General features: G+C 42.9%; 1 protein-coding gene across 1 annotated transcript; it reads right to left on the reverse strand.

Moving 5' to 3' along the window:
* Positions 1-27336, reverse strand: LOC144684905 (26S proteasome non-ATPase regulatory subunit 13-like). The gene is made up of 13 exons (XM_078549308.1): positions 27071-27336; positions 26547-26625; positions 26424-26458; positions 22596-22651; positions 20533-20576; positions 20360-20446; positions 6061-6232; positions 4683-4762; positions 4470-4595; positions 3026-3088; positions 2294-2374; positions 1831-1947; positions 1-1558 (listed from the first exon to the last, which is right to left on the reverse strand). The coding sequence occupies exons 1-13, from the start codon at positions 27163-27165 to the stop codon at positions 1463-1465; spliced, it is 1131 nt and encodes a 376-aa protein (XP_078405434.1). The 5' UTR covers positions 27166-27336; the 3' UTR covers positions 1-1462.
* Positions 27337-27648: the final 312 nt, after the last annotated feature.

The raw sequence follows: 27648 nt of genomic DNA on the forward strand, positions 1-27648 counted from the left end.
GACATTTTTAAACACTTTTATTCCATCTTAAATATTCTTGTAAAATGGTCATGTCTCATGTCCTGTGATTTCAGAAATAACTTCATTAATCCTAACTAAAAAATGCTTTAAAAAAGGGACAGGCAGGAGTACAGCCATTACGTGGAACTGCAGAGAAATTTACCCATTTGCAGCGCCTCTACTTGATTAGGCAGCATACAAGTCCCAGATAAACACTCTGCTTCCTGCAGATCACAACACTAGTGACAGTTATTTTCATTCATCCTCAGGATGTGGGTGCCGCTGGCAAGGCCAGCATTTATTTACCATCCCTAATTGCTTTGTGGTGGTGGTGGGCCTTCTTGAACCATTGCAGCAGCAGGTTTGACACAGCTGAATTTGTCACTTGTCTTAAAAGAGCCCTTGTACAGACCAAGGAGTTGACATGGGACTGGGGTCACATATTAGACTTATGCCTGGTAAAGACGGCAGGCTTCCTAAAGGACGTTAATGAAACAGTTGGGATTTGACAACCTGACAACTTCATGGTCACTTTTACAGAGATCACGTTTCTCAAACCTGAATTCAAATTCCCTGATGGGATTTGAACTCATGACCTCTCAATTATTAGATCAGGCCTCTGGGTTACTGGTTCAGTAACATAACTGTTACAAGGCATTACGTGTGGGCATACAGACAGCTACAGCGCGGAGTGACGGGGATACCAGAAAGATCAAGATAGTCACAACCACAGAGAAAGACTGCGAAGGCAAGAGGAACCACCTTCCCCACAGATGTGATTGCATGAATCAAAACAGTCATCAAGCTTCTTTAGGTGCTCGCTAACTACAAGAATCAGTTTGTCAATCAGCTTTAAGTGTAACCTCTGCAATTTCTGTGATCTCACTTTGCACATTGCAATTTAAAAAAAGTAATCAGTGAAACCAACTCCTGGGACTGCTTGCAGTCGGTGGGCAGACAGTCTTGGTTTCTTGGTCACCATTACTGAGGCTAATTTTATATTCCAGATTTATTAACTAAATTTAAATTCCACCAGCTACAGCGGTGGGAATTGAACCCATACCCCAGAGCCTGAGCCTCTGGATTACTAGCCCAGTGACGTTACCACTACACCAACATCTCTCCCAGACAGTCTTGTACAGACAGGAATCTGGACGAGTTTAATTAGCTATAATTAATGAGAAGTTCCTGACGTGCAGGGAGACAAACTGCTAAATGAGCAAAAGGGCAAAGTCAAGGCCCACACCGCTTTGAAGCGTGGAATTTTGTTCCTTTGATAGCGTTATAAACCATGAGAGAGTACTCAAAGCTAGTACTGTTTGTGATATGAAAGTACAGAAAGTGAAGCCACTCCCCCTGTCCCAAGACATTAAAATACAGCTCATTTCTGAAAATGAGCCACTGAAATTTCTATCACTAATTTTAAAAAAAGCCAGTTGAGTTACTCCAGAGTGCGCAGCGGTTAGGTTAGGATATCCTGTGCCTGATGTTCCACAAGTAATGCCACATTCTTCACATCCTCGCACCAGCAGTCCAACCTCTCTTTCATTCCTTTAATCTGCAACAACGAGAGGCAGTGGTTAATGCACTGAGCTTGTGTTAATAGCCAATCATGGCACTAACAGTGCAAAGACAATAAATAGTACAATCAGTAAGCAGTTCAGGTCAGAAGATTAGTAATGGAAAAACCTTTCACCTGAAATCAAGTTAATTGTTTCAAGGAATCAAAGTGATTGGAAAATGCCATCACTCAGTGATCACACACCTACTAATTACTGAAACATTCTCCAACAACCTCAGAAATTCCCCAACTTAAGGCTCAGTGTTTACCTGCTGAAGATCCAACACTCGGGGTTGAACCCACGTCATGTGAACGCGCTCATCCACCTCATCGATGCTGCCCTTCACCAGACCTACAGAAAGTGCTTTCATCACTAGAAGCTCCACCTGTCAGATCAACAACAGCAACTGTAACTATTCCACAGGACACAAGCAAGCTCAAGCTACTCTGCATTCCGATTACTGAGCCACTTGTACACACAAGAAATCACAAAAACGGGGAGTGAGCAGGCGGGGTGGTGCATGGGCTGGGGAAAGTGAAGGGAGATAGTGGGAGAGAATCTCATGGGTCTCAATGGGCTGGAACTTGGGAGCGGAAAATACATAATTGAAGCCATCGCACAAAGCATCTGCAAACAGAACTTCCTATATTTTGGTAGTGATTTTCTACAAGATACTACATTTTAAATGTTGCAACTGTTAGCGCAAATGTAGTCACATGAAAGGAGCTCACCTCACTAACAGGAACCTTTGCAATCTGAGAAATCTCCTTAAACGTCAGCTGCCGGTGATTGGCTGGACGGGTGAAAGTCATCTAAAGCAAGGGAAAAAAAACATTGGCATTTCATGAGATGAATAAGAAGTGGTCCGAAATTCAAAGGATCCAGCCCAGCGACTAAAATATTATTTAGAAACAGCCAACCCGCATTCCAAAAGAGACCAATTCCAGGAGGAATCAGACATGATCAATGGAGAAGTGCAGTGGATGCGGTGTACACAGACTTTAGGAAAGCTTTTGACAAGGTACCACATGGGGCATTAATATGGCAGATCAAGGGGTATGGCATTAAGGGGAAGATAGCAAACTGGATTAAAAATTGGTTATAAAAGAAGGAACAAAGTTGGACTCAAGGGCAATTTATGCATGAGATTAAATGCAAGATAGAGAGAGCAAGGAGCAGGAGAAACTCCTTCACAAAGAGTTAAGGCTGTGAGATACACTTCACCGACTGCAAGCATTGGTCTAAGCAGCAGGGTGAATATGCAGCTTATATATACAGACCTCAGCAAGAACCCCATTTCAGCCGGAAATTTGAGGCAGACTAGACTTAAGAGTTTAGTTAAAATCTAGTGAAGAGTCAATGAGGCAGGAAGTTAGCAGAAGACAGTAGAGCCTACTATAAATCTTGAGAGAGAGTTGGGTGATGAGAAATTGCTTAGAACATGAGACAGGAAATTCACAAACCTCCATCAGGCAAAGGAGTTGGATTTTCTGCATCAGCCGCAGTTCATTGGCTCTCAGGTCAGGCTGAAATTACATGACAGAACAAAATTAGACATCTCTATCACTGACCCCACCCCAACCAAGTCAACCACATGTCCCACTCTCTTGCCTTCGGCTCCCAAACTTAGAACCGTAGAAAAGTTACAGTGCAGACAGAGGCCATTCAGCCTATCATGCCTGCACAGCCCAAAAGATAAAAAGGAAACTAGTCGCTCATTTTAATCCCACTTTCCAGCACCTAGTCCGCAGCCTTGCAGACCCAGGTACCTTTTAAATGAACTGAGCATTTCAGCCTCAACTACCAACTTAGACAGTGAATTCCAGATGTCCACTACCCTCTGGGTGAAAGTTTTTTTTCTCATGTCTCCTCTAATCCTTCTACCAATCACCTTAAAGCTATGCCCCCAGTAATTGACCTCTCAGCTAGGAGAACCAAGTCTTTCCTGTCTACCCTATCTAGGCCCCTCATAATTTTGTACACCTCAATTAGGTCACCCCTTAGCCTCCTCTGTTCTAAGGAAAACAACACTAGACTATCCAATCTCTTCTCATAGCTTCAATTTTCAAGCCCTGGCAACATTCTTGTAAATTTTGTCTGCACTCTCCCCAGAGCAAATTATATCCTTCATGTAATGTGACGACCAGAACTGCACAAAAAATTCCAGCTGTGGTCTAACCAGCATTTATACAGTTCCATCGTTACATCCCTGTTTTTGTATTCAATACCTCGCCCAATAAAGGAAAGCATTCCATATGCTTTCTTGACCAACTTATCCACCTGGCCTGCCACCTTCAAGGACCTGTGGACATGTACTCCAAGGTGTCTCACTTCAAGCCTTCTCAATAACTTCCCATTGATTGAGAATTCCCTTGCTTTGTTTGCCCATCCCAAATGCATTATCTCAGACTTTTCCCAGATTGAATCCCATTTGCCACTTCTCCACCCAATCAACCAAACCATTGATATCATTCTGGAGTCAACAGCTATCCTCTTCCCTATCAATTACATGGCCAATTTTTGTGTCATCTGCAAATTTCCCAATGATGCCTCCCATATTTAAGTTTAAATCATTTATATGTACAACAAACTGCAGGGGCCCCAACACTGAGCCCTGTGGAACACCACTGGAAACCATTTTCTATTCGCAAATACCTTGTCCCACTCTCTTGCCCTCAGCCCCCAACCTTGTTCCACTCTCTCTCTGCCCTCCAAAACTTGCCTCACTTGCTCTCTCCCCTCTTCTCGTCCCACACTCACTCTGCTCTGCCGTGTGCCTCCCTTTCTCGGTCTCTCCGTGCACTCCCATCTACCCCATACCCATCCCTACACCCTGTCCCACATTATCCACCCCACACCTCCCCCCACCCAATCCTGGCTCTCCTCCCCTCCCAGCAAACTATTTACCTGCTGCCCCCAAGATGCCTTGAGAGCTTGAAACTTCTCCACATTGCCACTGTTGAAGGCGTGCAAAGTGTCGATCAGCCACTGTTTATCTGTGGTCCGGAGAGACTCCAGCACAGGATGCATTAACTGAAAGGGACAGCAAGCTCCCAGCATTAGGTACAATTTCACAAAGTAATCAAGCAAGTAAACACTCAGTATCACAAAGATACTCACAAGTTCTCCAAAGTTGTAAACACCTTCACCTAAAAGCCCAGCCAACCCAAGAGTGAAAGCTCTCTCCTGATGCTCAGCAACTGAATCAGAAATACAAAATCAAAACCTTAGCCAGTCAACATGACATCATGTGGCAAATCAACAAGGTGGAGGTGTTGCCTCCCTGTGAAGTATTTGGTGCTGAAACAACCTCTAAACCCAAAGGCATAAAACTGTAAGAACAATTTCACAGAATAAAACCTGAAAAGGCGAAGCTAAAACCTCAAACTATTTCTCAGGCTAAGGCTCAGGCCTTTGGAATAGGCCAATGTGAGGAGTGAAACAATTCAGGAAGAAATTCTTGAAAATAAAATATTAAAATTGAAATTAAATATTTCACTCAATTTCCCTCAAGACTAGGGACAAGGAGAAAAAGAATAAAAGCTCATGATGACAAATAAGGGAAAAAGGGCCAATGCTTCTCCAGTGTACCTTACAGTGAAACAGAGACAGCTACTGTGAATAGTTGAAAATCTGAAAAGATTTAAAATCTATGCTTTGAATATGGAGAAGCTGGGTTTCTTCTACTCGCAACAGCGTACACAAAATCATGAAGGATTTTGACAGAGGAAAAAATGGAGGAACAGTTTTTAGTGGCAGTAGAGTCAATAACCAGAGGACACGATTGAAAGGGATTGACAGAAGAATAAAAGACGAGATTGAAGACATCTTTTATACAGCAAGTTGTGATCTGGAATGCACTGCCAGAAAGGGCGGTGGAAGTAGATTCAATAGCAACTTTCAAAAGGGGGTTGTAAAAGCAGAGAGTGGGGGGGTGATACTAATTACCAAGCTTTTCCCAGTACAGGCACAATGAGCAAATGGCCTCTCCTCATTCTAAATGTTTAAAATAAAGGTCAATCGTTACTGAGACCTTAGTTCAATGCCCTGTCCAAAGGGTAGACTTTCTGGTGACGCAGTGCTCCCTCGGCACTGCCCTGGAGTGTCAGGCTGGATTATGCACTCTTGACTCTGAAGTGGGACTTGAGCTCATCACAGTCTGGTTGGAGACAGGATTGCTACCTACTGAGCCCCAGCTGACCCCCTGGAGAAAGATATGGTACTTAAATATATTTTTCTGTGAATGTTAAATGGGAACCTGAACAAATGTAACCAGTTCTCAGTGTGCCATTACATGGGCAGAGTTGGAATTCACAGGACTCCAAGTTACAAAAAAAAAGGTGACAGCAAGAAGGAATTGGATGGCTGTCACTGTATTGGGCAATAAGAGATGAAGAGACGTGGCTGAAGCTGTTTGTCGCACAAACATCTGTGTAAGAAATACTGGAAAGGGCCAAGCACGACTTGGCTGAGAAGCATTTTTAATGCTATTAGTTACCTGGCAAATCTTTGATATCAATGCAGCCCAAGAAACGCAGGGCATCTTTATAGTAAGAAGCGTGATTTCCAACTATCTGGTAATACTTGCTGGACAGATCATAAAAGCGTCCGTGAACGGATGTTACCCCAGGAAGGTTCATCAGCATCTCATCCACTTCCTCAATTGTTTTCTGGAAGAAAATTGACAAAAGATCAAGTTATTCTTCTCAACACGATTACATCCTTCCTGGAACTAAAACCATACAGGAATAGGGATACGATAAAGAAATAAATTTGGCCAGCTTTGTTCATTTAAGATTTAACTTTTGACAACAGGAGGATGTGGAGCTCAGTACTCCAAATTTGGCAAATGTTACAAAATAACACTGAATAAAACACACTTACCTCATACTCAGCAGGTTGCCTGCTCATATTCAGAGTTGGAGCTTATGTCTCCACCGCCCAAAGATTGTCTGAGGTCTCCCCCTCCCCTTCCCAGGAAATGGCTGGAGCAGAGTTCGAGTCCTGCAACTTCTGATAGAGGCAGGAAGACATCGAACAGCACCTCAAGAGTTGCTAGTCTGGTAACAACTGCATTACCATTCCCAGAATATCCTATTAATCATTTCCAACTTTCCCTCCAGTCCCATCTCCCAGTCTGCATTTTGCTGAAATTCCTGAATTATTTCTCTCAGACTTACTTTCAGTGATAAATTTTACATCAAACACTTTTCTATCAGTAGCTTTGTTTTGTATTCCAGATATTAACACATACTTCATACACATAGAGATGAACCGATGTACATTACCTTTGATGACTTATGTAAAATTCCCCATTTGCTCTGGTGTCCTTTCTGATCATTGACCTATGGGTATCCTGCACAGCTTCCTCTCTCCCCTCTAATCTATAACTCAGGTGCCTTTATGCATCAGGTCAATAAAGTCATTAATAAGAGCACAAATTTTCACTGCTCTAGTTTCATAACATTCTGTTTCCAGAATGTGGCACTAAGCCCAGGATCTGGATGCTGTGCAACCAATAACTAGTATCTCTGAGGTGTTTCCCCATGATATTCCTCAATTCCCAGAAGTGCTTCCCCATGATATTCCTCAATTCCCAGCAGTGCGTGTCTGGCCAACACTGTTCCAAAAGATCATGGCTGATCTGTGACTTATCTCCATATACATGCTTTTGCCCCCTGGCCATTAATTCCTTCTGATAACAAAAATCTATCAATCTGAGATATAAAATTAACTGATCTAGCAACAACTGCTTTTTGCTGAAGAAAGTTCCACCTTCTACCACCCTTTATCTGAAGTCTTTTGCCCCCAAGTTCACTCCTGAAAGATCTGGCTCTAAATTTCTTTTTATTCATTCACGGGATGTGGGCTTCGCTGGCTAGGCCAGCATTTATTGCCCATCCCTAGTTGCCCATGAGGTGGTGGTGGTGAGGTGCCTTCTTGAACCGCTGCAGTCCATGTGGTGTAGGTACACCCACAGTGCTGTTAGGAAGGGAGCTCCAGGATTTTGACCCAGCGACAGTGAAGGAACGCCGGTATATTTCCAAGTCAGGATGGTGAGTGACTTGGAGGGGAACTTCCAGGTGATGGTGTTCCCATTTATCTGCTGCCCTTGCCCTTCTAGATGGTAATGGTTGTGGGTTTGGAAAGTGCTGTCTAAGAAGCCTTGGTGAATTCCTGCATTGCATCTTGTCGATGATGCACGCTGCTGCTACTTTGCGTCGGTGGAGGAGGGAGTGAATGTTTGTGGATGTGGTGCCAATCAAGCGGGCTGCTTTGTCCTGGACGGTGTGAAGCTTCTTAAGTGTTTGGGAGCTGCACTCATCCAGGCAAGTGGGGAGTCAGGTGGTGAGTATTTATATGGCAAGTCCAGTTCAGTTTCTGGTTAATGGTAATCCCCAGGATGTTGATAGTATGGGATTCAGTAATGGTGATGCCATTGAATATCAAGGGGCAATGATTAGATTCTCTCTTGTTGGAGATGGTCATTGCCTGGCACTTGTGTGGCACGAATGTTACTTGCCAATTGTCAGCCCAAGCCTGGATATTGTCCAGGTCTTGCTGCATTTGGACATAAACTGCTTCAGTATCTGAGGAGTCATGAATGGTGAACATTGTGTGAATATCCCCAGTTCTAACCTTATGATGGAAGGAAGGTCATTGATGAAGCCGCTGAAGGTGGGTGGGCCGAGGACATTACCCTGAGGAACTCCTGCAGTGATGTCCTGGAGCTGAGATGACTGACCTCCAACAACCACAACCATCTTCCTTTGTGCTAGGTATGACTCCAAGCAGTGGAGAGTTTTCCCCCTGATTCCCATTAGCTCCAGTTCTGCTAGGGCTCCTTGATACCACACTTGATCAAATGCTGCCTTGCTGTCAAGGGCAGTCACTCTCACCTCACCTCGGGAGTTCAGCTCTTTTGTCCACGTTTGAACCAAGGCTATAATGAGGTCAGGAGCTGAGTGGCTCTGGCGAAATCCAAACTGGGCATCAGTGAGCAGGTTATTGCGAAGCAAATGTTGCTTAATAGCACTGTTGATGACCCCTTCCATCACTTTACTGATGATCGAAAAGACTAATTAGCCTGGTTGGATTTGTCCTTTGTGTGTACAGGACATACCTGGGCAATTTTCCACATAGCTGGGTAGATGTCAGTGCTGCAGTTGTATGGAACAGCTTGGCTAGGGGCACGGCAAGTTCTGGAGTAAAAGTCTTGAGTGCTTTTCTCAGAATATTGTCAAGGCCCATAGCCTTTGCACTATACAGTGCCTTCAGCCATTTCTTGATATCACGTGGAGTAAATCGAATTGGGTGAAGACTGGCATCTGTGATGCTGGGGACCTCCAGAGGAGGTGGAGATGGATCATCCACTCGGCACTTCTGGCTGAAGATTGTAGCAAATGTAGCCTTACTTTTGCACTGATGTGCTGCGCTCCCTCATCATTGAGGATGGGGATATTTGTGGAGCCTCCTCCTCCAGTGAGTTGTTTAATTGTCCACCATCATTCACGACTGGATGTGGCAGGACTGCAGAGCTTAGATCTAACCCATTGGTTCTGGAATGGCTTTGCTCTGTCTGTCACTTGCTGCTTATGCTGTTTGGCACCCAAGTAGTCCTGTGTTGTAGCTCCACCAGGCTGACACCTCATTTTTAGGTATGCCTAGTGTTGCTCCTGGCATGCCCTGGGTTGATCCCCTGGCTTGATGGTAATGATAAAGTGGGTGAAATCCCAGGCCATGAGGTTACAGATTCTGTTCGAGTCACAATTCTGCTGCTGCATTGGCCCACAGTGCCTCATGGGTGCCCAGCCTTGAATTGCTAGATCTTTTCGAAATCTATGCCATTTAGCACAGTGGTAGTGCCACACAACACAATGGAGGGTATCCTCAATGTGAAGGCGGGAGTTCGTCTCCACAACGACTGTTCGGTGGTCACTCCTACAGGTACTATCATGGACAGATGCACTTGCAGCAGGCAGGTTGGTGAGGATGAGCTCAAGTATGTTCCCTCACCACCTGCTGCAGACCCAGACTCGCAGCAATGTCCTTTAGTACTCAGCCAGCTTGGTCAGTAGTGGTGCTACCGAGCCACTTGGTGGTGGACATGGAGTACATTCTGTGCCACCCTCAACATGGAGGAGCACCGATTCATCAGCTGAGAGAAGGTGGTACGTGGCAATCAGCCCATGTTTGACCTGAGACTTCATGGAGTTCGGAGTCCTGTCCCACTGGGCCACCTCTGCTGGATCCTTATCTGCAAGATAGGATTCTGTGAGGATGACTATGTCAGGCTGGTGCTTGACGAGCCTATGAGAAAACTCTCCCAATTTTGGCACCAGATGTTAGTAAGGAGGATGCAGGGTTGACAAGGCCCTGATTTCCAGATTTTTATTGAATTCAAATTCCACCATCTGCCGTGGTGGGATTCAAACCCGGGTCCCCAGAGCAATATCCTGGGTCTCCAGCTTATTAGTCCAGCAACAATACCACTATGCCCACGCCTCCCCCTTGAAGACTCTGCCTCCTGGTCTTACACCCTAACCAGTGAAAATAGTTTTTCTATCAATCCCTGTTGTTCCCCTTAATATCTTGAATCACCCCCCCTAGCCTTCTAAATTCCAAGAAACAGAACCCTAATTTGTGTAATTTAACCTTTGATGTCCTGGTATCATTCTAATAAATCTACACTGCATCCCATTCAAGGCCAACATATCCTTCCTATGGTGTAGTACCCAGAACTGCTCACAGTTCTCCAGGTGTGGTCTAATCAGGGTTTTGTGTTGCTGAAGCAGGATCTCTCCCTCCTTGTACTCTTGTGAAGTGGATACAAAGGGTAGCATTCCATTTGTCTTCTCAATTATTTTCTGTACTTGTTCATGACATTGTAATGATCTATTTAACTGGAACCCCAAGTTTCTTTGTGCCCCTACTGTTTCTGTCTTTTCCCTCAATTAAGTAGCATCATGTTCTATCCTTTTTATGTCCAAAGTGGATGGCTTCACGCTTGCCTACATTGCAATGTCAGTTTTGTTATTTCACTTAATTGATCAATGTCTCTTTGTAACTTTATGCTTCCGTCTACATTGCTTACAATACCACCCATCCTTCTGTCATCAAATTTGGTTATGTGGCTCTCTATCCCATCATCCAAGCCGTTAATAAATATGGTGCAGATACTCGCAGGACACCAGTCTCATTTTGTTAGTCATCCTGCCCATTATCCCTACTCTGTTTCCTTTGCTTTGGCCATTCAGCCAATTTCCTGACCAGGAAAATATTGTGCAATCAACTTTAGCTAACAATCTCTTACAAGGGACTTTATCAAATGCCTTTTGGAAGTTCTTATAAATAAGATCAATAGACATTCCCCAATACAGCACTTCAATCAAAACATTCAGATATGTCAGCCAAGACCTACCCTTTACAAACCAATGCTGGCTCTCTAATCAGTATTGTCACCCTATCCTTAATTATCGCTTCAAGCAATTTCCAATTTTAATTACCTGATTTTCCCACTGTCACCCTTCTTAGTTGAGGATTTTTGTAGCTCTTATGACCTGTTTTGTCACTCATTGCTGTTCTTTATATTTTTCTCAAGGGTCTGCACTGTTTTTGGCATTTTTGTATGCATTTTCTTTTAGTTTTATGTTGTCTCTTACCTCTTTAGTTCTCCATGGGTTTCTTTTCTGGCAAGTAGAGCTCCTGCCCCCTAGGGATATAAACTGTTCTTGTAGCACATTGCTTTATTTTCCAAACCCCTCTCACTGATTTTTTGTCGTCTCACTCAAACAGTTATGATAAAGTTGCAATTATGGAGACAATTATGGGTGACCAAGGATGGGAACTGAACATCCAGGGGTATTCAATATTTAGGAAGGACAGACAAATAGGGAGAGGAGGTGGGGTAGAGTTGTTAGTAAAGGAGGAAATCAATGCAATAGTGAGGAAGGATATTGGCTCGGAAAATCATGATGTGGAATCTGAATAAGAAACACCAAGGGGAAGAAAACATTGGTGGAGGTTGTCTATCGGCCCCCAAACAGTAATGGAGGTGCAAGGGAAGGCATTAAGCAGGAAATTAGAGACACATGCAATTAGGGCACAACTATAATCATGGGTGACTTTAACCTACATATAGATTGGACAAACCAAACTAGCAATAACACTGTGGAGGAGGATTTCTTGGAGCATACACGTGATGGTTTTTTAGTTAAGCAACCAACCAGAGAGCAGTCTATCCTAGGCTGGGTATTGTGCAATGAGAAAGGGTTAATTAACAATCTTGTGCAGGGTCTCTTGGGGAAGAGCAACCATAAAATGGTAGAATTGTTCATTAGGATGGAGAGTGAAGAAATTGAATCCAAAACTAGGGTCCTGAATCTAAATAAAGGGAACAATGAGGCGCGAGTTGGCATTGATGGATTGGGGAACCTTACTAAAAAAGTTGACAGTGGATAGGCAATGGCTGATATTTAAGGAATGTACGCATGAATTACAACAATTACTCATTCCTGTCTGGTGCAAAAGTAAAACAGGAAAGGTAGCTCAATCATGGCTTGCAAAAGAAGTTAGGGATAGTATTAGATCTAAAGTGGAGACATATAAAATTGCCAGAAAAAGCAGCAAGCCTGCGGATTGGGAGCAGTTTAGAATTCAGCAGAAGTGGACAAAAAATTGTCAAGAAAGGGAAAATGGAGCATGAGAGTAAACTTGCAAGGAACATAAAAACTGACTGTAAAAGCTTCTATAAATATGTGAAGAGAAAAAGATTAGCGAAGACAAACATAGGTCCTTTACAGTCAGAAACCGGGAACAAAGAAATGGCAAAAGAATTGAACACATATTTTGGTTCTGTCATCACAAAAGAGGACAAATAATTTCCCAGAAATGTTAGGGAACCAAGGGTCTAGTTAGAGGGAAGAATTGAAGAAAATCAGTATTAGTAAAAAAAATGGTGCTAGAGAAACTAATGGGGTTAAACGCTGAAAAATCCCCAGGAACTGATAATCTACATTCCAGAGTACTAAAGGAAGCGGCCCTGGAAATACTGGGTGTATTGGTGGTCATCTTCCAAAATTCTATAGACTCTGGAGCAGTTCTTACAGATTGGAGGTTAGCAAATGTAACCCTATTATTTAAAAAAGGAGGGAAAGAAAAAACAGAATTACAGACCAGTTGGCCTAACATCAGCAGTGGGGAAAATATTACAGTCTATTATAAAAGACATGATAACAGAACACTTGGAAAGCATTAACAGGATTAGACAAAGTCAGCATGGGTTTATGACAGAGAAATCATGCTTAACTAATCTAATGGAGTTTTTTGAGGATGTAAGTAGTAGAGTAGATAATGGAGAAGCAGTGGATGTGGTATTTGGATTTCAAGAAGGCTTTTGATAAGGTCCCATATGAGAGGCCAGTGGGCAAAATTAAAACACATTGGATTGGGGGTAATATACTGGCATGGATTGAGAATTGGTTAACAGACTGGAGACAGAGAATGAGAATAAATGGGTCTTTTTCAGGGTGGCAGACTAGTGGTGTATCGCAGGGATCAGTGCTTGGGACCCAGCTATTCATGATATATATATAAATGACTTGGATGAGGGAACCAAATACAATATTTCCAAGTTTGCTGATGAACAAAACTGGGCAGGGTTATGAGGAGGATGCAAAGAAGCTGCAGGGGATTTAGACAAGTTGTGTGTGTGGGCAAACACACGGCAGATGCAGTATAACGTGGATAAATGTGAAATTATACGCTTCGGTGTGAAAAACAGAAAGGCCGAGTATTATTTACATGGCGATATATTGGGAAATGTGGATGTACAAAGGAATCTGAGTGTCCTTGTACACCAGTCAATGAAAGTAAATAGGCAGGTGCAGCAAGCAATTAGGAAGGCAAATGGTATGTTGGCCTTCATTGCAAGAGGATTTGAGTTCAGAAGTAGGGATATCTTATCGCAGTTATAAAGGGCCTTGATGAGACCACATCTGGAATATTGCGCGCAGTTTTGGTCTCCCTACCTAAGGAAGGATATACTTGCCATAGTGGGAGTGCAGCAAAGGTTCACCAGGCTGATACCAAGGATGGCAGGACTGTCGTATGAAGAGAGATTGGTTCAACTGGGTCTGTATTCACTAGAGTTTAGAAGGATGAGAGAGGATTTGATTGAAACGTATAAAATTCTAACAGGGCTAGGCAGACTGGTCGCTGGGAGGATGCTTCCCCTGGTTGGGGAGTCTAGAACCAGGGGCCACAGTCTCAGGATACAGGGCAGGCCATTTAGTACTGAGATGAGGAAAAAATTGTCACTCAGAGGGTGGTCAATCTGTGGAATTCTCTACACAGAAGGCTTTGGAGGCTGGGTCACTGAGTATATTCAAGAAAGAAATTGATAATTTTTTTGGATATTAGAGGCATCAAGGGGTATGGAGAAAAAGCAGGAATATGGCATTGAGATAGAGGATCAGCCATGATCATATTGAATGGTGGAGCAGGCTCGAGGGGCCAAATGGCCTACTCCTGCTCCTAGTTTCTATATTAACAGATTGGCCCAGTTTATGGTGGATAGAGTCTGCCCCATTGCAGTGAAGTAAGCCTTACCTAAATCTAGATCCTGTCATGAAGCTAATGTATAGAATATTTTGGAAAATATTTTTCCTTTAAAATAGAGATTTAGTCTGCGGGTGTCTTAATTGGATTAAAGCCAGCTAGTCTGGGTGCTTTGAAGGGTACTAGTTTTGATATGTAAGAGAGACAGCATGCATTTGCATTTTTTGAATATACAGCATTCAAGAAGTGGGATGGAAACTTGATGCCTATCTAGCAGCTACCAAGCAATATGTTTATATTACTAATAAAATTGGTACTACAAAAGGGGTTTCATTGTTAAAAGGTAGAGTTCAAAGAGGTTGTTGATACAATGAGAATTAGCATTCAATGGGACTGGTAGGTATAACTTCAGCAGTTTTTGGGTGTGCAAAGCAGAGGCAGCTACAAGCCTCCAACTCTCTCCATAGGAACCAAAGTGAAAGAACCTCATTTTGCAATCGTAAGGTGAAAATGCTTTGCCTGGTGTTTGGTTGTCTATGGGTTGCTGTTGTCTTAATGGAGATTAGTTTGGGAATTTGTCAAAAGTTATGATAGTAGTAATTTGTAGCCATGCGTATATATATTTTGACCTGTGTAAATTAATAAAATGTTTCATGTAGTTTAATGTAAAACCTCGAGAACTGGTGGTCTGATTCCTGAATTGAGTCGCATCTCAAACATAACAATTAAAATTATAGGTTATGACAGTTGTTTAAAGTTTCCCTCTGGGATTTTTAAATAACTCAGCTGTACCAATTGCATTGGTCATAACAAACCTTAGTGGCTGTTCCACGTTTCCCCCATTCAAACACTATGCAGAACTCGATCATATTGTAATCGCTATTTAATAAATGTTCACACACCATTAGGTTGTGTGGCTCATTATACACTACGAAATTTAATATTGCCTGCCCCCTGTTGGTTCTAAGATATTATTGCAGAAAACCTGCACAGAAAAACTTGTAAATTGATGAATACAAGAGCCAAAGGGACCATTCCCTCTGTGACAGTTTAGCCCACTATGCAATCACCCCAACATCCCCTCCCTTTCTCACAATACCTTTCAATGCAAGTTCAGAAGATGCAACACCTGACCGTTTATCTCCTCAGCATACAAGGTCCCAAACAATCCTTCCAGGTGAAAAAGCAATTTAAGTGCACTACTTTCAATATAGTATACTGTATTCACTGCTCAGGGCCGCTTTGCACAACATAGCCGTTCAGTCTGTAAGTATGGACTAGAATTTCTGATGATTTGTCATTTTAGCTCTCCATCTTGCTCTCATACTGTGGTCTGCCTCCTGTAGTGTTTGGTCCAATGCAATCTCAAGGAACAGCACCTCATCGTTTGGTTTTTCGCACCTTACAGCTTTCCAGACTTAATATCAAGTTCAACAATTTCAGAATGCAATCTCTCTCTACTTCAATTTTGTTTCCTTTCTCATGTTTTGGTTTTAGTCTTGCTTTTGCTTTCAGTAGCTGTTCATCATTCTGCCATTCGCACTTCCTTTAGACACTTATTTTACTTATTCCATTACCACTGCCTTTGGCCTTGCACCACCAATTCTTGTCATTTAAGAACATAATAAATAGGTGTAGCAGTAGGCCATGTGACCCCTTGAGCCTGCTCCACCTTCAATATGATCACAGTTGACCACTAGCCTCACCTCCATTTATCAACCCACTCCCCATATCCCTTGATTCCCTGATAGACCAAAAATCTGTCTCCCTCAGCCTGAACTATATTGAAAGATGGAGCATCCAAATCGTCTGGCGTAGATAATTCCAAGGATTCACCACCCTTTGAATTAATAAATTTCTCCTCATCTCAGTCCTAAATGATCAGCCCCTTATCCTGAGACTGTAACCCCATTTTGTAGATTCTCCAGCGAGGGGAAGCATCCTCTGTGCCTATCCTGTCAAGTCCCTTCAGAATCTTTTATGTTTGAATGAGGTCACCTTTCATTCTTTTACACTCCAGAGCGTATAGGCCCAATTTACTCGGCCTCTCATCATTTGATAGCTCAAATAGAAATAAATAAGTATGATCTGATAGCCATTATAGAGACATGGCGACAGGGTGACATAGATTGGGACCTGAATATTGAAGGGTACATGATATTTAGGAAGGACAAGAAGTTAGGAAAAGGCGGAGGGGTGGCTCTGTTAATTAGTGATGGTATTAGCACAATAGGGAGGGATGGTCTAAGTTCAGGAAGCCAGGATATAGAAGCAGTTTGGGTGGAGAAGAGAAATGATAAAGGCAAGAAGTCAATTGCGGGAGTGGTGTACAAGCCCTCTAACAGTAACCATATGGTAGGTAGGACAGAGTGTAAAGAAACAAACAATGGGAACTTGTCAGAAAGGTAAGGCGATAATCATGGGGGATTTTAATCTACATAAAGACTGGAAGAATCAGATAGGCAAAGGCAACCTAGATGAAGAATTCATACTTTTCTAAGGAACTATCCTGCAAACATTGTATGTTCTGGAAACAACTAGAGAGGCTATACTAGACCTGATACTGTGCAACGTAATAGGCTTAATTAATTACCTCATAGCCCCTAGGTAGCAGCAATCATAATATGATTGAATTTTACATTCAGCTTGAGGAGGAGAAGAGTGGGTACAAGGCTAGCATTTTAAACTTAAATAAGGGCAATTATGTGGGCATGAAAGCAGAGCTAAAGTGAACTAGAAAATTTGGTTAAGGGACAGGTCAACAAAGATGCAGTGGCAGACATTTAAAGGAATACTTCAGAATACACAGAATAGATACATTCCAATGAGAAAGAAAAATTCCAAGGGGAGGTGCCACCATCTGTGGTTAACTAAAAAAAAAGTTAAAGGTAGTATCAAACTTTTAAAAAAAGCATATAATTGTGCAAGGATGGGTGGCAGGCCAGAAGATTGGACAGAATATAAAAATCAGCAAAGAATGACTAAAAGATTAATGAGGAGCGAAAAATTAGTGTACGAGAGAAAGCTAGCTAGAAATATGAAGACAGGTAGTAAGGGTTTCTATAGCTATTTAAATAACAAAAGAGTTAACAAAGTGAGCGTTGGTCCTATAGAAAGTGGGGAATTAATAACGGAAAATAAGGAGATAGCAGATGAATTGAACAGGCATTCTGCATCAGTCTTCACTATGGAGGATACTAGTAACATCCCAGAAATAGCTGTAAATTAGGAACTGGGAGGGAGGAGCTCAAGGAAATTACAATCACCAGAGAAGTGGTACTGAGCAAATTGTTGGAGTTGTGGGCTGACAAGTCCCCAGATCCTGATGGATTTCGTCCTAGGGTCTTAAAATAGGTAACTAGTGAGATAGTTGATGCGTTGGTTTTAATTTTCTAAAGTTTCCTAGATATAGGGAAGGTTCCATTCAATTGGGAGATAGCGAGTGGAACTCCTACATTCAAAAAAAGAGGACAGAGGAGGAACAGAGCCGGGAAACTACCAGCCAGTTAGCTTATATGGGAAAATGTTAGAAGCTATTATTAAAGGTGACATAACAGGGCACTCAGATAAAGTCAAACTAATCAGGCAGAGACAACATGGTTTTCAGGGAAGGAAATCATTTATTGGAGTTCTTTGAAGAAGCAACACGTACTGTGGATAAAGGGGAACTGGTGGATGTGCTGTGTTTAAATTTCCAGAAGGCATTTGATAAGGTGCCACATCAAGGGTTACTGTGGAAAATAAAAGCTCATGATGTAGGGGGTAACATACTGGCATGGATAAAAGATTGGCTGTCTAACAGGGCACAGTAGGCATAATTAGGTCATCTTCTGGTTGACAAGATGAAATGAGTGGTGCGCCACAGGGATCAGTGCTGGGGCCTCAACTTTTTACAATTTCTATTAATGACTTGGATGAAGGGATCAAAGATATGGTTGCTAAATTTGATGATACAAAAATAGGTAGGAAAGTAAGTTGTGAAGAGGATATAAGGAGGCTACAAATAGATATAGATAGGTTATGCGAGTGGGCAAAGATCTGGCAAATGGAGTATAATGTGGGAAAATGAGAGACTGTCCATTTTGGCAAGACGAATAAAAAAAGGCATATTATCAAAATGGTGAGATATTGCAGAGCTCCAAGATGCAGGAGGATCTGAGTGTCCTAGTGTATGAATGTCAAAGGGTTAGATTGCAGGTGCAGCAGGTAATTAAGAAAGTTAATAGAATGTTATTGTTGGGGAATTGAATACAGGGTTATTCAGTTATACAGGGCATTGGTGAGACCACTTCTGGAGTACTGTATACAGTATTGGTCTCCTAATTTAAGGATGTAAATGCATTGGAAGCACTTCAGAAGAAATTACTAGACTAATACCCAGAATGGGACTGTTGTCTCATGAGGAAAGGTTAGACAGACTAGGTTTGTATCTGCTGGAGTTTAGAAGAGTAAGAGGTGACTTGATTGAAACTCAAGACCCCTCAGGATCTTATAAGGGTGGATGTGGAAAGGATGTTTCAGTTTGTGGGAAAACCCAGAACTAGGGAGTCACTGTTGAAAAATAAGGGGGTCCCCCATTTAAGACGGATGAAGAGGAATTATTTCTCTGATTTAGTGAGTCTTTGGAACACTCTTCCTTAAAAGGTGGTGCAGAGTGTTTGAATATTTTTAAGGCAGTCGTAGATAGATTCTTCATAAGCAAGAGGGTGAAATGTTCTTGGGATTGGCAGGAATGTGCAGTTAAGGGTACAATCTGATCAGCCATGATCTTGTTGAATGGCGGAGCAGGCTCGAGGCCCCAAGTGGCCTACTTCTGCTCCTAATTCATGTGTTCGTATTTAATTTGTCCTACCCTCCACTCTATCACAGACCTTTTTTTGTTTTTTCTTACACTCCCCACTCTCACTTGTTTAAAACCTGTTACATTTCTGGCTTTTCCCAGTTCTGATGAAAGGTCACAGATCTGACATGTTAGCTCTGTTTCTCTCTGCATAGATGCTGCCTCACCTGAGTATTTACAGCATTTTCTATTTTTATATGAAAAAAATCACCATGTTTCTGATATGCTAGTTTGCTTATCCCAAACTATATGAAAGTTACAGATTGGGCCATTCTAATTGAATGGCAGAGCAAGCTCGGGGGGGCGAATGGCCTACTCCTATGTTCTTCCTATTTTCTTTAAAATCCCCCATTAAAACCACCCTGCCTTTGCTACCTGCTTGTCCAAACTCCAATTTATACAATCTACCACTTCAAAGCTACTATCAGGAGGACTATACACAATCCCTTTACAAGGTTAAATGTTTTTCTATTTTTTTAATTCTACCTGTAAAGTCTCCATGCCTGCTTGCCTGTCATTGCAACCGCTCTTACCACTGAAGTGATTTTAGCCTTAATCACCAAGGCTACTCTTCCCTTCTACCTATCTTTCTTGTAGATCTTATAATCTGGTATCATTAGTTCCCAGTCCTGTAGCTGAGTTGCGATAATGGCTACCATGCCATACCGTTCAAGTTGAATTTATGCCTGCAATTCATTCAATTTGTTGCTTATACTATTGAGTTTGTATAAAGAACACTTATTTGGGTCATACACCCAAGCATGTCATTCTGCTCTAACGTTTTACTTTACGTTAAAACTTCTCTTTCGTGCTTTAATTACTTTACATCTTATAATTTTCCCTTTACCTGTAGCGTCTAGAGCACAATTTTGGACTGTTGCTCCATTTCCCCTCCCTTTTTTTTTGATTTATTATTTATACTGTTTTCAACTGAGCCCTCCCCTCAATTTACTAGTTTAAAGTCCTTGTGACCACCCTATTTGCCCTTTCCACTAGGAGCCAGGTCCCAGCCCAGTTCAGGTGGAGCCCAACAGTTCCTTCCTGCCCCAGTACTGATGACAGTGTTCCATGAAATGTCCCATGAACTCCTTCAGGGTATTGACAGCAGCGAGAAAGTGGAGTTAAGGCTGATAATCGGCCAGGATTGTATTAAAAGGTGGAGCAAGCTCGAGGGGCCACATGGTCTACTCCTGCTCCTATTTCTTTTGTTCTTAGGTTACGCAGCTGAACGTAAGATTTAGTACCTTACTCATATTGTACCGCTTCACAGTTCCGTCTACATATATATTAAGTTGAAATTCCAACTTCAGAAATATGATGATTTAACCTCACTGCATACGGAAATGCTCTCTGTACAAAGACATGAAAACAAAGATTCTTAGTGCAAATCATGCTTTACCTTCGTCACTGGCAGATCTCCAACATTTAATTTCAGAGCACCAATAGCTGTTTTGCAGAGAATTACTGCCTCATCACTGGATTTGACCTAAATCAATGAAAGCATGTGAAAAATAAATTGAATAAAGAAATTAAAATGAATAAAACCAGTGCAACACAACAAAAAGCACTCACCTTTTCTTTTGTTTTTTCCAAAAATGTTAGGGCCACATTAGGATCTGCAATTAAACATGAGGCATATCAATCATCAAGGACACGTGAAGACTGATTAATAATTTAATTACAGTTTATAGGGACCAATATATACTTCTTATACTTGCGTGCCTGATAGGCACCAGAGGACTGGGGTGCTTTATTGAACCCCTTAATCACATTTTAACTTGAACTTTATAAGTTTCCTTTAAGATTTTGTCTTTCTTTTTGCGGTATCCCTTTGAGGGGCTGCCTTTTTTGTCCTTGTTTTGTTCATTTGTTCTAATTGGTTTGCTCAAAAGAGTATACACTTCCTATAGGCTGGCCTCAAGACCTCACTGTCTTTAATAGGGTGCAGATGGTTAACTCACTCCCCTCCACTAGTTTAGTGGGGGCAGCAAGCTATTTAAAGTTATTTCCTTGTCTAAAAAATGAGTGCCCACTCCTCACATCCCATAATATGTTTGGGCCCAGTGTTCCTAGTCCTGAGCTAGTAATTGCTGTCGGCCCCAACTCAGTCTGAGCCTTGGCTCTTGAACGCCTGCTCATGTTAATCTACAGACATTCTTTTCGCTGTGGAAATCAATTAGGACATATCCAACTGCTCCAGCTCCAGAAAATTCAAAGACGACTAAACCAGAGGAGTGGAAACAAACAGTGGTGATTGTTAAAGAGGTGATTAGTCAGGACCTCACAAGCTGCACTTGGTTTGAAGGTTTTAATCCAAGCAGCCCTCAATCCTATGTCATTCATTTGGTGCCCAGTCTCAGATTTGTTATAAATATAAAAGCTAAGATTTCAAACAACTGAACATATCCATGATTGGCTAATTTCACCATTTGAAACATGAAATTCTTAAATATCCAGTACTAGTTGAGCAGAAATTTCCTCCAAATAAACATTGGAAGGACCAAAGCCATCACCTTTGGTCCCCATTACAAACTCTGTTCCCTAGGAACAGAGAACTTATGAGCAGGAGTAGGCCATTTGATAAGATCGTGGCTGATCTGGTTGTGGTCTCAAATCCACTTTCCTGTCTGTCCCTCATCACCCTTGACTTCCTTGTCTATCAAAACTCTAACTCAGTAATGAAAAATGCAATGACCCAGCCTCCACTGGAGTTTAATGTGGGAAAATATGTAAACCTCCTCTGAACCGCCTCCAATGCATTTACATCCTCCATAAGGAGACCATAACTGCACACAGTATTTGAGATGTGGTCTCCTCAATGGTCTCTATAACCGAAGCGTAACATCCTTACTTTTATGTTTAATTTTTCTTGTAATAAAGGATAGCATTCCATTAACCGCCTTAATTACTTGCTGTACCTGCACGCTAACTTTTTGTGACTTATGCACTCAAATACCTAGATCCCTCTGCACCTTGGAATTCTGCAGCTGTTCTCTATTTAAGTAATACTCTGCTTTTTTATTCTTCACTTTGGCAGGAAGAATGAGCTGGAATGAGTGGGTTGTCTTATGAGGAAAGGTTAGACAGGCTGGGCTTGTTTCCACTGGAGTTTAGAAGAGCGAGGGATGACTTGAATGAAGTATATAAGATCCTGAACAGCAAGGTGGACATAGAAAGGATGTTTCATCATGTGGTGGAGTCCAGAACTAGGGGGCACTGTTTTAAAATTAGGGGTTGTCCGTTTAGGACAGAGATGAGGAGAATTTTTTTTCTCTAAGGGTTGTGAGTCTTTGGAACTCTCTGACTCAAATGGCAGTGAAAGCAGGGTCATTGGATATTTTTTAAGACAGTGGTAGATAGATTCTTGTTAGGCAAGAGAATCAAAGGTTATCAGGGGTAGATAGGAATGTGAGTACTGTACTCGCCCAAAAATCTGTTGATGCTGAGGGTCAACTGGAACTTTCAAGGTTGAGATCGATAGATTTGTGTTGGGTAAGAGCTTCAAGGGACATAGAGCCAATATGGGAAAGATAGAATTGGTGGTCAGATAGGCCATGATCTAACTAAATTATAGAATAAGCTTGAGGGGCTGAATGGCCTCATCCTGTTCCTATGCTCAGGAGTTACAGACTCACCTGTCATTTGTCGCACAACATGTAGAACAATCTCCACAAGAGACAGAGGGTTAATCCTGTAACAATATATTGTAAAAGGGTTTAATCTGAAGTTTTGATTTAAAGTAGCAACATAAATTTAAACAAAATGTGCTTCTCCTTTCCTAGTCACACCTCCACCCACTCTACAAATCATGGATTTTCCAACTGGGAATCACAAGGCCATAACATTTCATATTTTGTCAGTTTTTTTTTTGTCTGTAGAAACACCATTTCCTGTTAAATACCTCTGAGGAGTCTGAGCACATTCACAAGCTCAGGGTGTCACAAAGAGCTTTACAACCAATGAAGTAGTTTTTGTGAATGTAATGCAGGGAAATGCAGCACTCAAATCAGAAAACATTAACAGACACTGGAGAGGTTTGAATTCATTAAAGAAAGACAGATCGTGTTTGACCAATCTAATTGAATTTTTTGCTGAAGTAACAGGAGGTTCATGAAGGGAAAGCAATGATGTCTATATGGATTTTAACAAAGCATTTGACGAAGCAACATATAAAAAGGCTGGTTAACAAAATTAAGAAGAAGCACAGTGGCAACATACTGGATGAGTAATCTAAAGGAACTGACTAATGCTCAGGGGACATGAGTTCAAATCTTACCAAGGCAGCAGGTGGAAGTTAAATTAATTTATACATCTAGAAAAAAAAGTTAGTTTTAGAAATAATGACCATGAAACTACCGGATTGTCTAATGTCATTTTAGGAAGGAAATCTGCCACTCTTACCCAGTCTGGCTTGCTTGTGACTCCAGGCCCAAAGCAATGTTGCTGACTCTTAACTGCCCTCCAAAGTGGTCGCAAGCCACTCAGTTGTGCCAAATCACAAAGGAAAGGTCAAAGGGGAAAACTGGACGGACTAATCGGCATCGACCTAGGCACCAGAAACAACAGCACACCTTGCCCAGTCAACCCTGTAAAATCCTCCTTACTAACACCAAGAGACTTGTGCCAAAATTTGGAGAGCTGTACCACAGATGAGTCAAACAACAGCCTGACATAGTCATACTCACCAAGTCATACCTTGGACAGCCATTGCCCCAGAATCCTCTACCACCACCCCTGGTTATGTCTTGTCCAACTGTCAGAACAGACCATCAGAGGTGGTGGTACAGTGCTTTATAGTCAGGAGTGAATTGGCCCCAAAGTCTGCAACATTGACTCCAAACCCCCTAACCCTCATGGCATTGAGTCGAACATGAGCAAGGAAACCTACTGCCGATTACCACCTACCATCCTGCTCCCCAGCTGATGAATCAGTACGCCTCCATATTGGAAACCGCCTGGAAAAAGCACTGAGGGTAGCAAGGGCATAGAATGTACTCTGGGTGGGGGACTTCAATGCCTATCAGCAAGAATGGCTCAGTAGCACAAATAGTGATTGAGCCAGCCCAGTCCTGAAAGGCATATCTGTCAGACTGGGCCTGCAGCAGGTTATGAGGGAACCAGCAAGAGGGAAAAACCTGTTTAACCTTGCTGTCACCAATCTGTTGCAGATGCATCTCTCCATTACAGTATTGGTAGAAGTGACCATTGCACAGTTCTTGTGAAGATAAAGTCTCGTCTTCACACAGAGCATACTGTCCATCAAGCACTGTGGCGCTATCACTGTGCTAAATGGGATAGTTTCAGAACTGATCAAGCAGCTCAAAATTGGGCATCCATGAGGTGGGCCATCAGCAGCAGCCAAATTGTATTCACCACAATCTGTAACATCATGGGCTGGAATATCCTTCACTCTACCATTACCATCAGGCCAGGGGATCAACCTTGGTTCAACAAGAAGTGAAAGAGAGTATGCCAGGAGCAGCATCAGGCATACCTCAATATAGATACCAATCTGAAGCTACAACACCAGATTATGTGCATGTCAAACAGCAGAAATAGCATGCGATAGAAAAAGCTAAAATAAGAACAGAAAATGCTGGAAAAACTCAGGTCTGGCAGCATCTGTGGAGAAACTGAGTTAACATTTCGAGTCCATATGACTCTTCTTCAGAGCTAAAGAGAAGTAGAGATGTAATGGATTTTATACTGCTTAATTGGGGGGGGGGGGGGGTGCAGCAGGTGAAGCAACGTAGGATGTCAGGGATAGGTGAGACTAAGGAGAGATTGACAAAGATATCATGGACACAAGACAGTAGGAGTGTTAATGTTAATTCTAAGGACTAAAGAAGGTGCTGACAGTAGCAGAATGTGTTAACAGCAGAACAAGGCTGAGCACTCTGTGAAAGCACAACATAGAAACAAGTAACATGTGCCCTGGGTTTGGGGAAAAGGGATTTTTTAAAAATTGAATAAATAAATAAATAAAGTTAAAATTAGAATAATTTTAAACATTGGATTAAAAAAGGAGTAGAGACGGAGGAGAGAGTCCACAGCCTGAAGTTGTTGAACTCAATGTTAAGTCTAGAAGGCTGTAAAGTGCCTAATTGGAAGATGAGGAGCTGTTCCTCCAGAGCTAAGTGATCTCACACTCAACAGGTCTGATCAAAGCTCTGCAGTCCTGCTACATCCAGTTGTGAATGGTGAGGACAATTAAACAGCTGGAGGAGTTGGCTCCACAAAATTTCCCATTCTTAATGAGGGAGAACTCAGCACATCCATACAAAAGACAAGGCTGAAGCATTTGTAACCATCATCAGCCAGAAGTGCTGGATGGATGATCCATCTTAGCCTCCTCCCCAGCACCACAGATGCCAGTCTTCAGCCAATTCCATTCACTCCATGTAATATCAAGAAATGGCTGAAGGCACTGGATACTGACACCATCCCAGCAATAGTTTTGAAGACCTGTGCTTCAGAACTAGCCATGCCGCTAGCCAAGCTGTTCCAGTACAGTTACAACACTGGTATCTAGCTGACAAGGTGGACAATTGCCCAGGTATGCCCTGTCACAAAAGCAGGACAAATCCAATCTGACCAATTACCACTCCATCAAAGTGATGGAAGATGTTATTGACAGTGCTATCACGTGTCACTTACTCAGCAATAACCTGCTCAATCTTCAGTTCCACCAGGGCCACTCAGCTCCTGACCTCATTACAGTTTTGGTTCAAACATTGAAAGATGAACTGAACTCGATGAGCTAAGAGTGACTGCCCTTGACATTAAGACAACATTCAGCACTCATTTAAGGCTTTCAACAAGAGACGTGGGCAGAGAGAAATGTGGGGAAGAATTTTCTTTTTACCTGGCAACTGCCTACGAGAGTAGTGGAAATAGAAATGATCAATGATTCCGAAAGGAGGGAAATAAACTTGCAGGGCTTTGGGAATAGAGCAGGGGAATGAGACTGAGGCATGGAGTTGATGGTTTCTTTCTGCGCATAGTGTCTCTATGACTCTAGCAGATTAAAAACACAGAGGGCAAACAGTATAGATTCACTAGGACGATACCAGGGATGAAAACTAAAGTTAGGACAGATTGGAGATACTGGGACTGCTTCCCCATGAAGCAGGGAAAGTCAGAGGCAATTCAATAACATTTTAAATTGTGACAAGTTTTGACAGTGAAAAGAGAGATTGAGAAATTGGTTCACAATGGTTGCTGGGGTACAGAATGGTTTGACACAGAAGAGGGTGAGGAAGAGACAAGTGAAGCTTCTCAATGGGAAAACTGTATAAGTACTTGAAGCAAGAGAATATACAGAGGCACCATCACAGACTGCGATTAGTATGGAATTGCCCTAGCACAGAGCTGATACAAAGACTGAACGGCCTCCTTCGGTGCTGTTAAATTCCAAGTGTACGTTTTCTAAGTTATAGGCATAAGTAAAATTTACTTCTTACCTGTGTTCAAATTCACTAATAAAATTCTCATAAAGCTGCAAAAGAAAACGTTTTATTATGTAATGTAGAAAAGGCAAACTAAATTGTTTGCATTGAAAGATATAATGTGACCAAATTACCTACCTTGATCAGGCCATCACCTGTGGCAAAGCAGGGGTTTTGCACAAAGTTCTGTAGTCGGACGGTGAGTTGGTGCCACAGTCTGTAGTTAAAAAGAAAGCAGGATTACACAGCGGAGACATCAGGAGCAGCCAGCACCTTCCCCAGGGAACTAAACTAAACTAACTAAATTAAACCCCTCACTGCTGTGGATGTGTCCCAAATCCCTCACCCCAACCCCATAGATCCCCCGGATCACATCACCCAGATCCCCCGGATCACATCACCCAAATCCCCCCCCCCCACCCCAGATATCCCACGTGCCACCCACCCTCATCACCCAGATCTCCCCAGATCTCCCCAGGTCCTCCCCACCCCCCCCCGGCCCATCACCCTCTCGGTGTCCCTGGGCCAGTGTCAGGGCCGCGAGGCCTGAGAGAGAGAGAGAGAGACACAGGCCCTGGATTAGACGGAGGGCCCGGGCGGTGACTCAGCGGGAAGGCGGGGTGGGGGTGGGGGCTCTGCCCCGCTCGGCTCCGGGTTCTCACTTCTTGTTGTAAAGCTCCTCCATTTGCTGCCAGTCGGGGCCCAGCTCCCCGGCCCCGCTCTGCTGCTGCTGCAGGAAGCCGCTCACGTCCCGCATGGTGCCGGTTACTGTAGCCCGAAGCCTGGGTTGAAAGGAACGCTGCGGCCTGTCGGATCCCGGGCCCTCAGTCCCGGTCACTACGGCTCAATCTCAGACTCTGCCGGCTCCGGGTTCACTCCCGGTCCCTGTCCGCGCGGCTTCTCCCGGAAGTTCCACCCGGCAAGAAGGTAACTTCCGGTACCGTAAATATCCGAATATAAAATCCAGGGCCCCCAGCTTCCCGGGACCTAACTGGGTAGAGCCTCCCCAGCAACCCGGTACAGAGACCACTGCACTTCCCTCTCCTTTTGGAATCGGACCAATCCCTGACATGACTGTCCTTTCAGGAACAGCTGATTGGGTGCGAGCTCTTCGGGATCTTACTTTTCCTCCCCTGGCCCTGGCTTGCCCTCGCCCCTCTAATCCGACCTGAACTAAGGGCCCAGGTTCGGGGTTGGGAGTGTCACCACCCGTTCTGTGCTCGGAGGGGGTGAGCGTGAT

Source organism: Cetorhinus maximus, chromosome 9 (genome assembly GCF_964194155.1).
Source record: "Cetorhinus maximus chromosome 9, sCetMax3.hap1.1, whole genome shotgun sequence".
Lineage (NCBI taxonomy): Eukaryota > Metazoa > Chordata > Chondrichthyes > Lamniformes > Cetorhinidae > Cetorhinus > Cetorhinus maximus.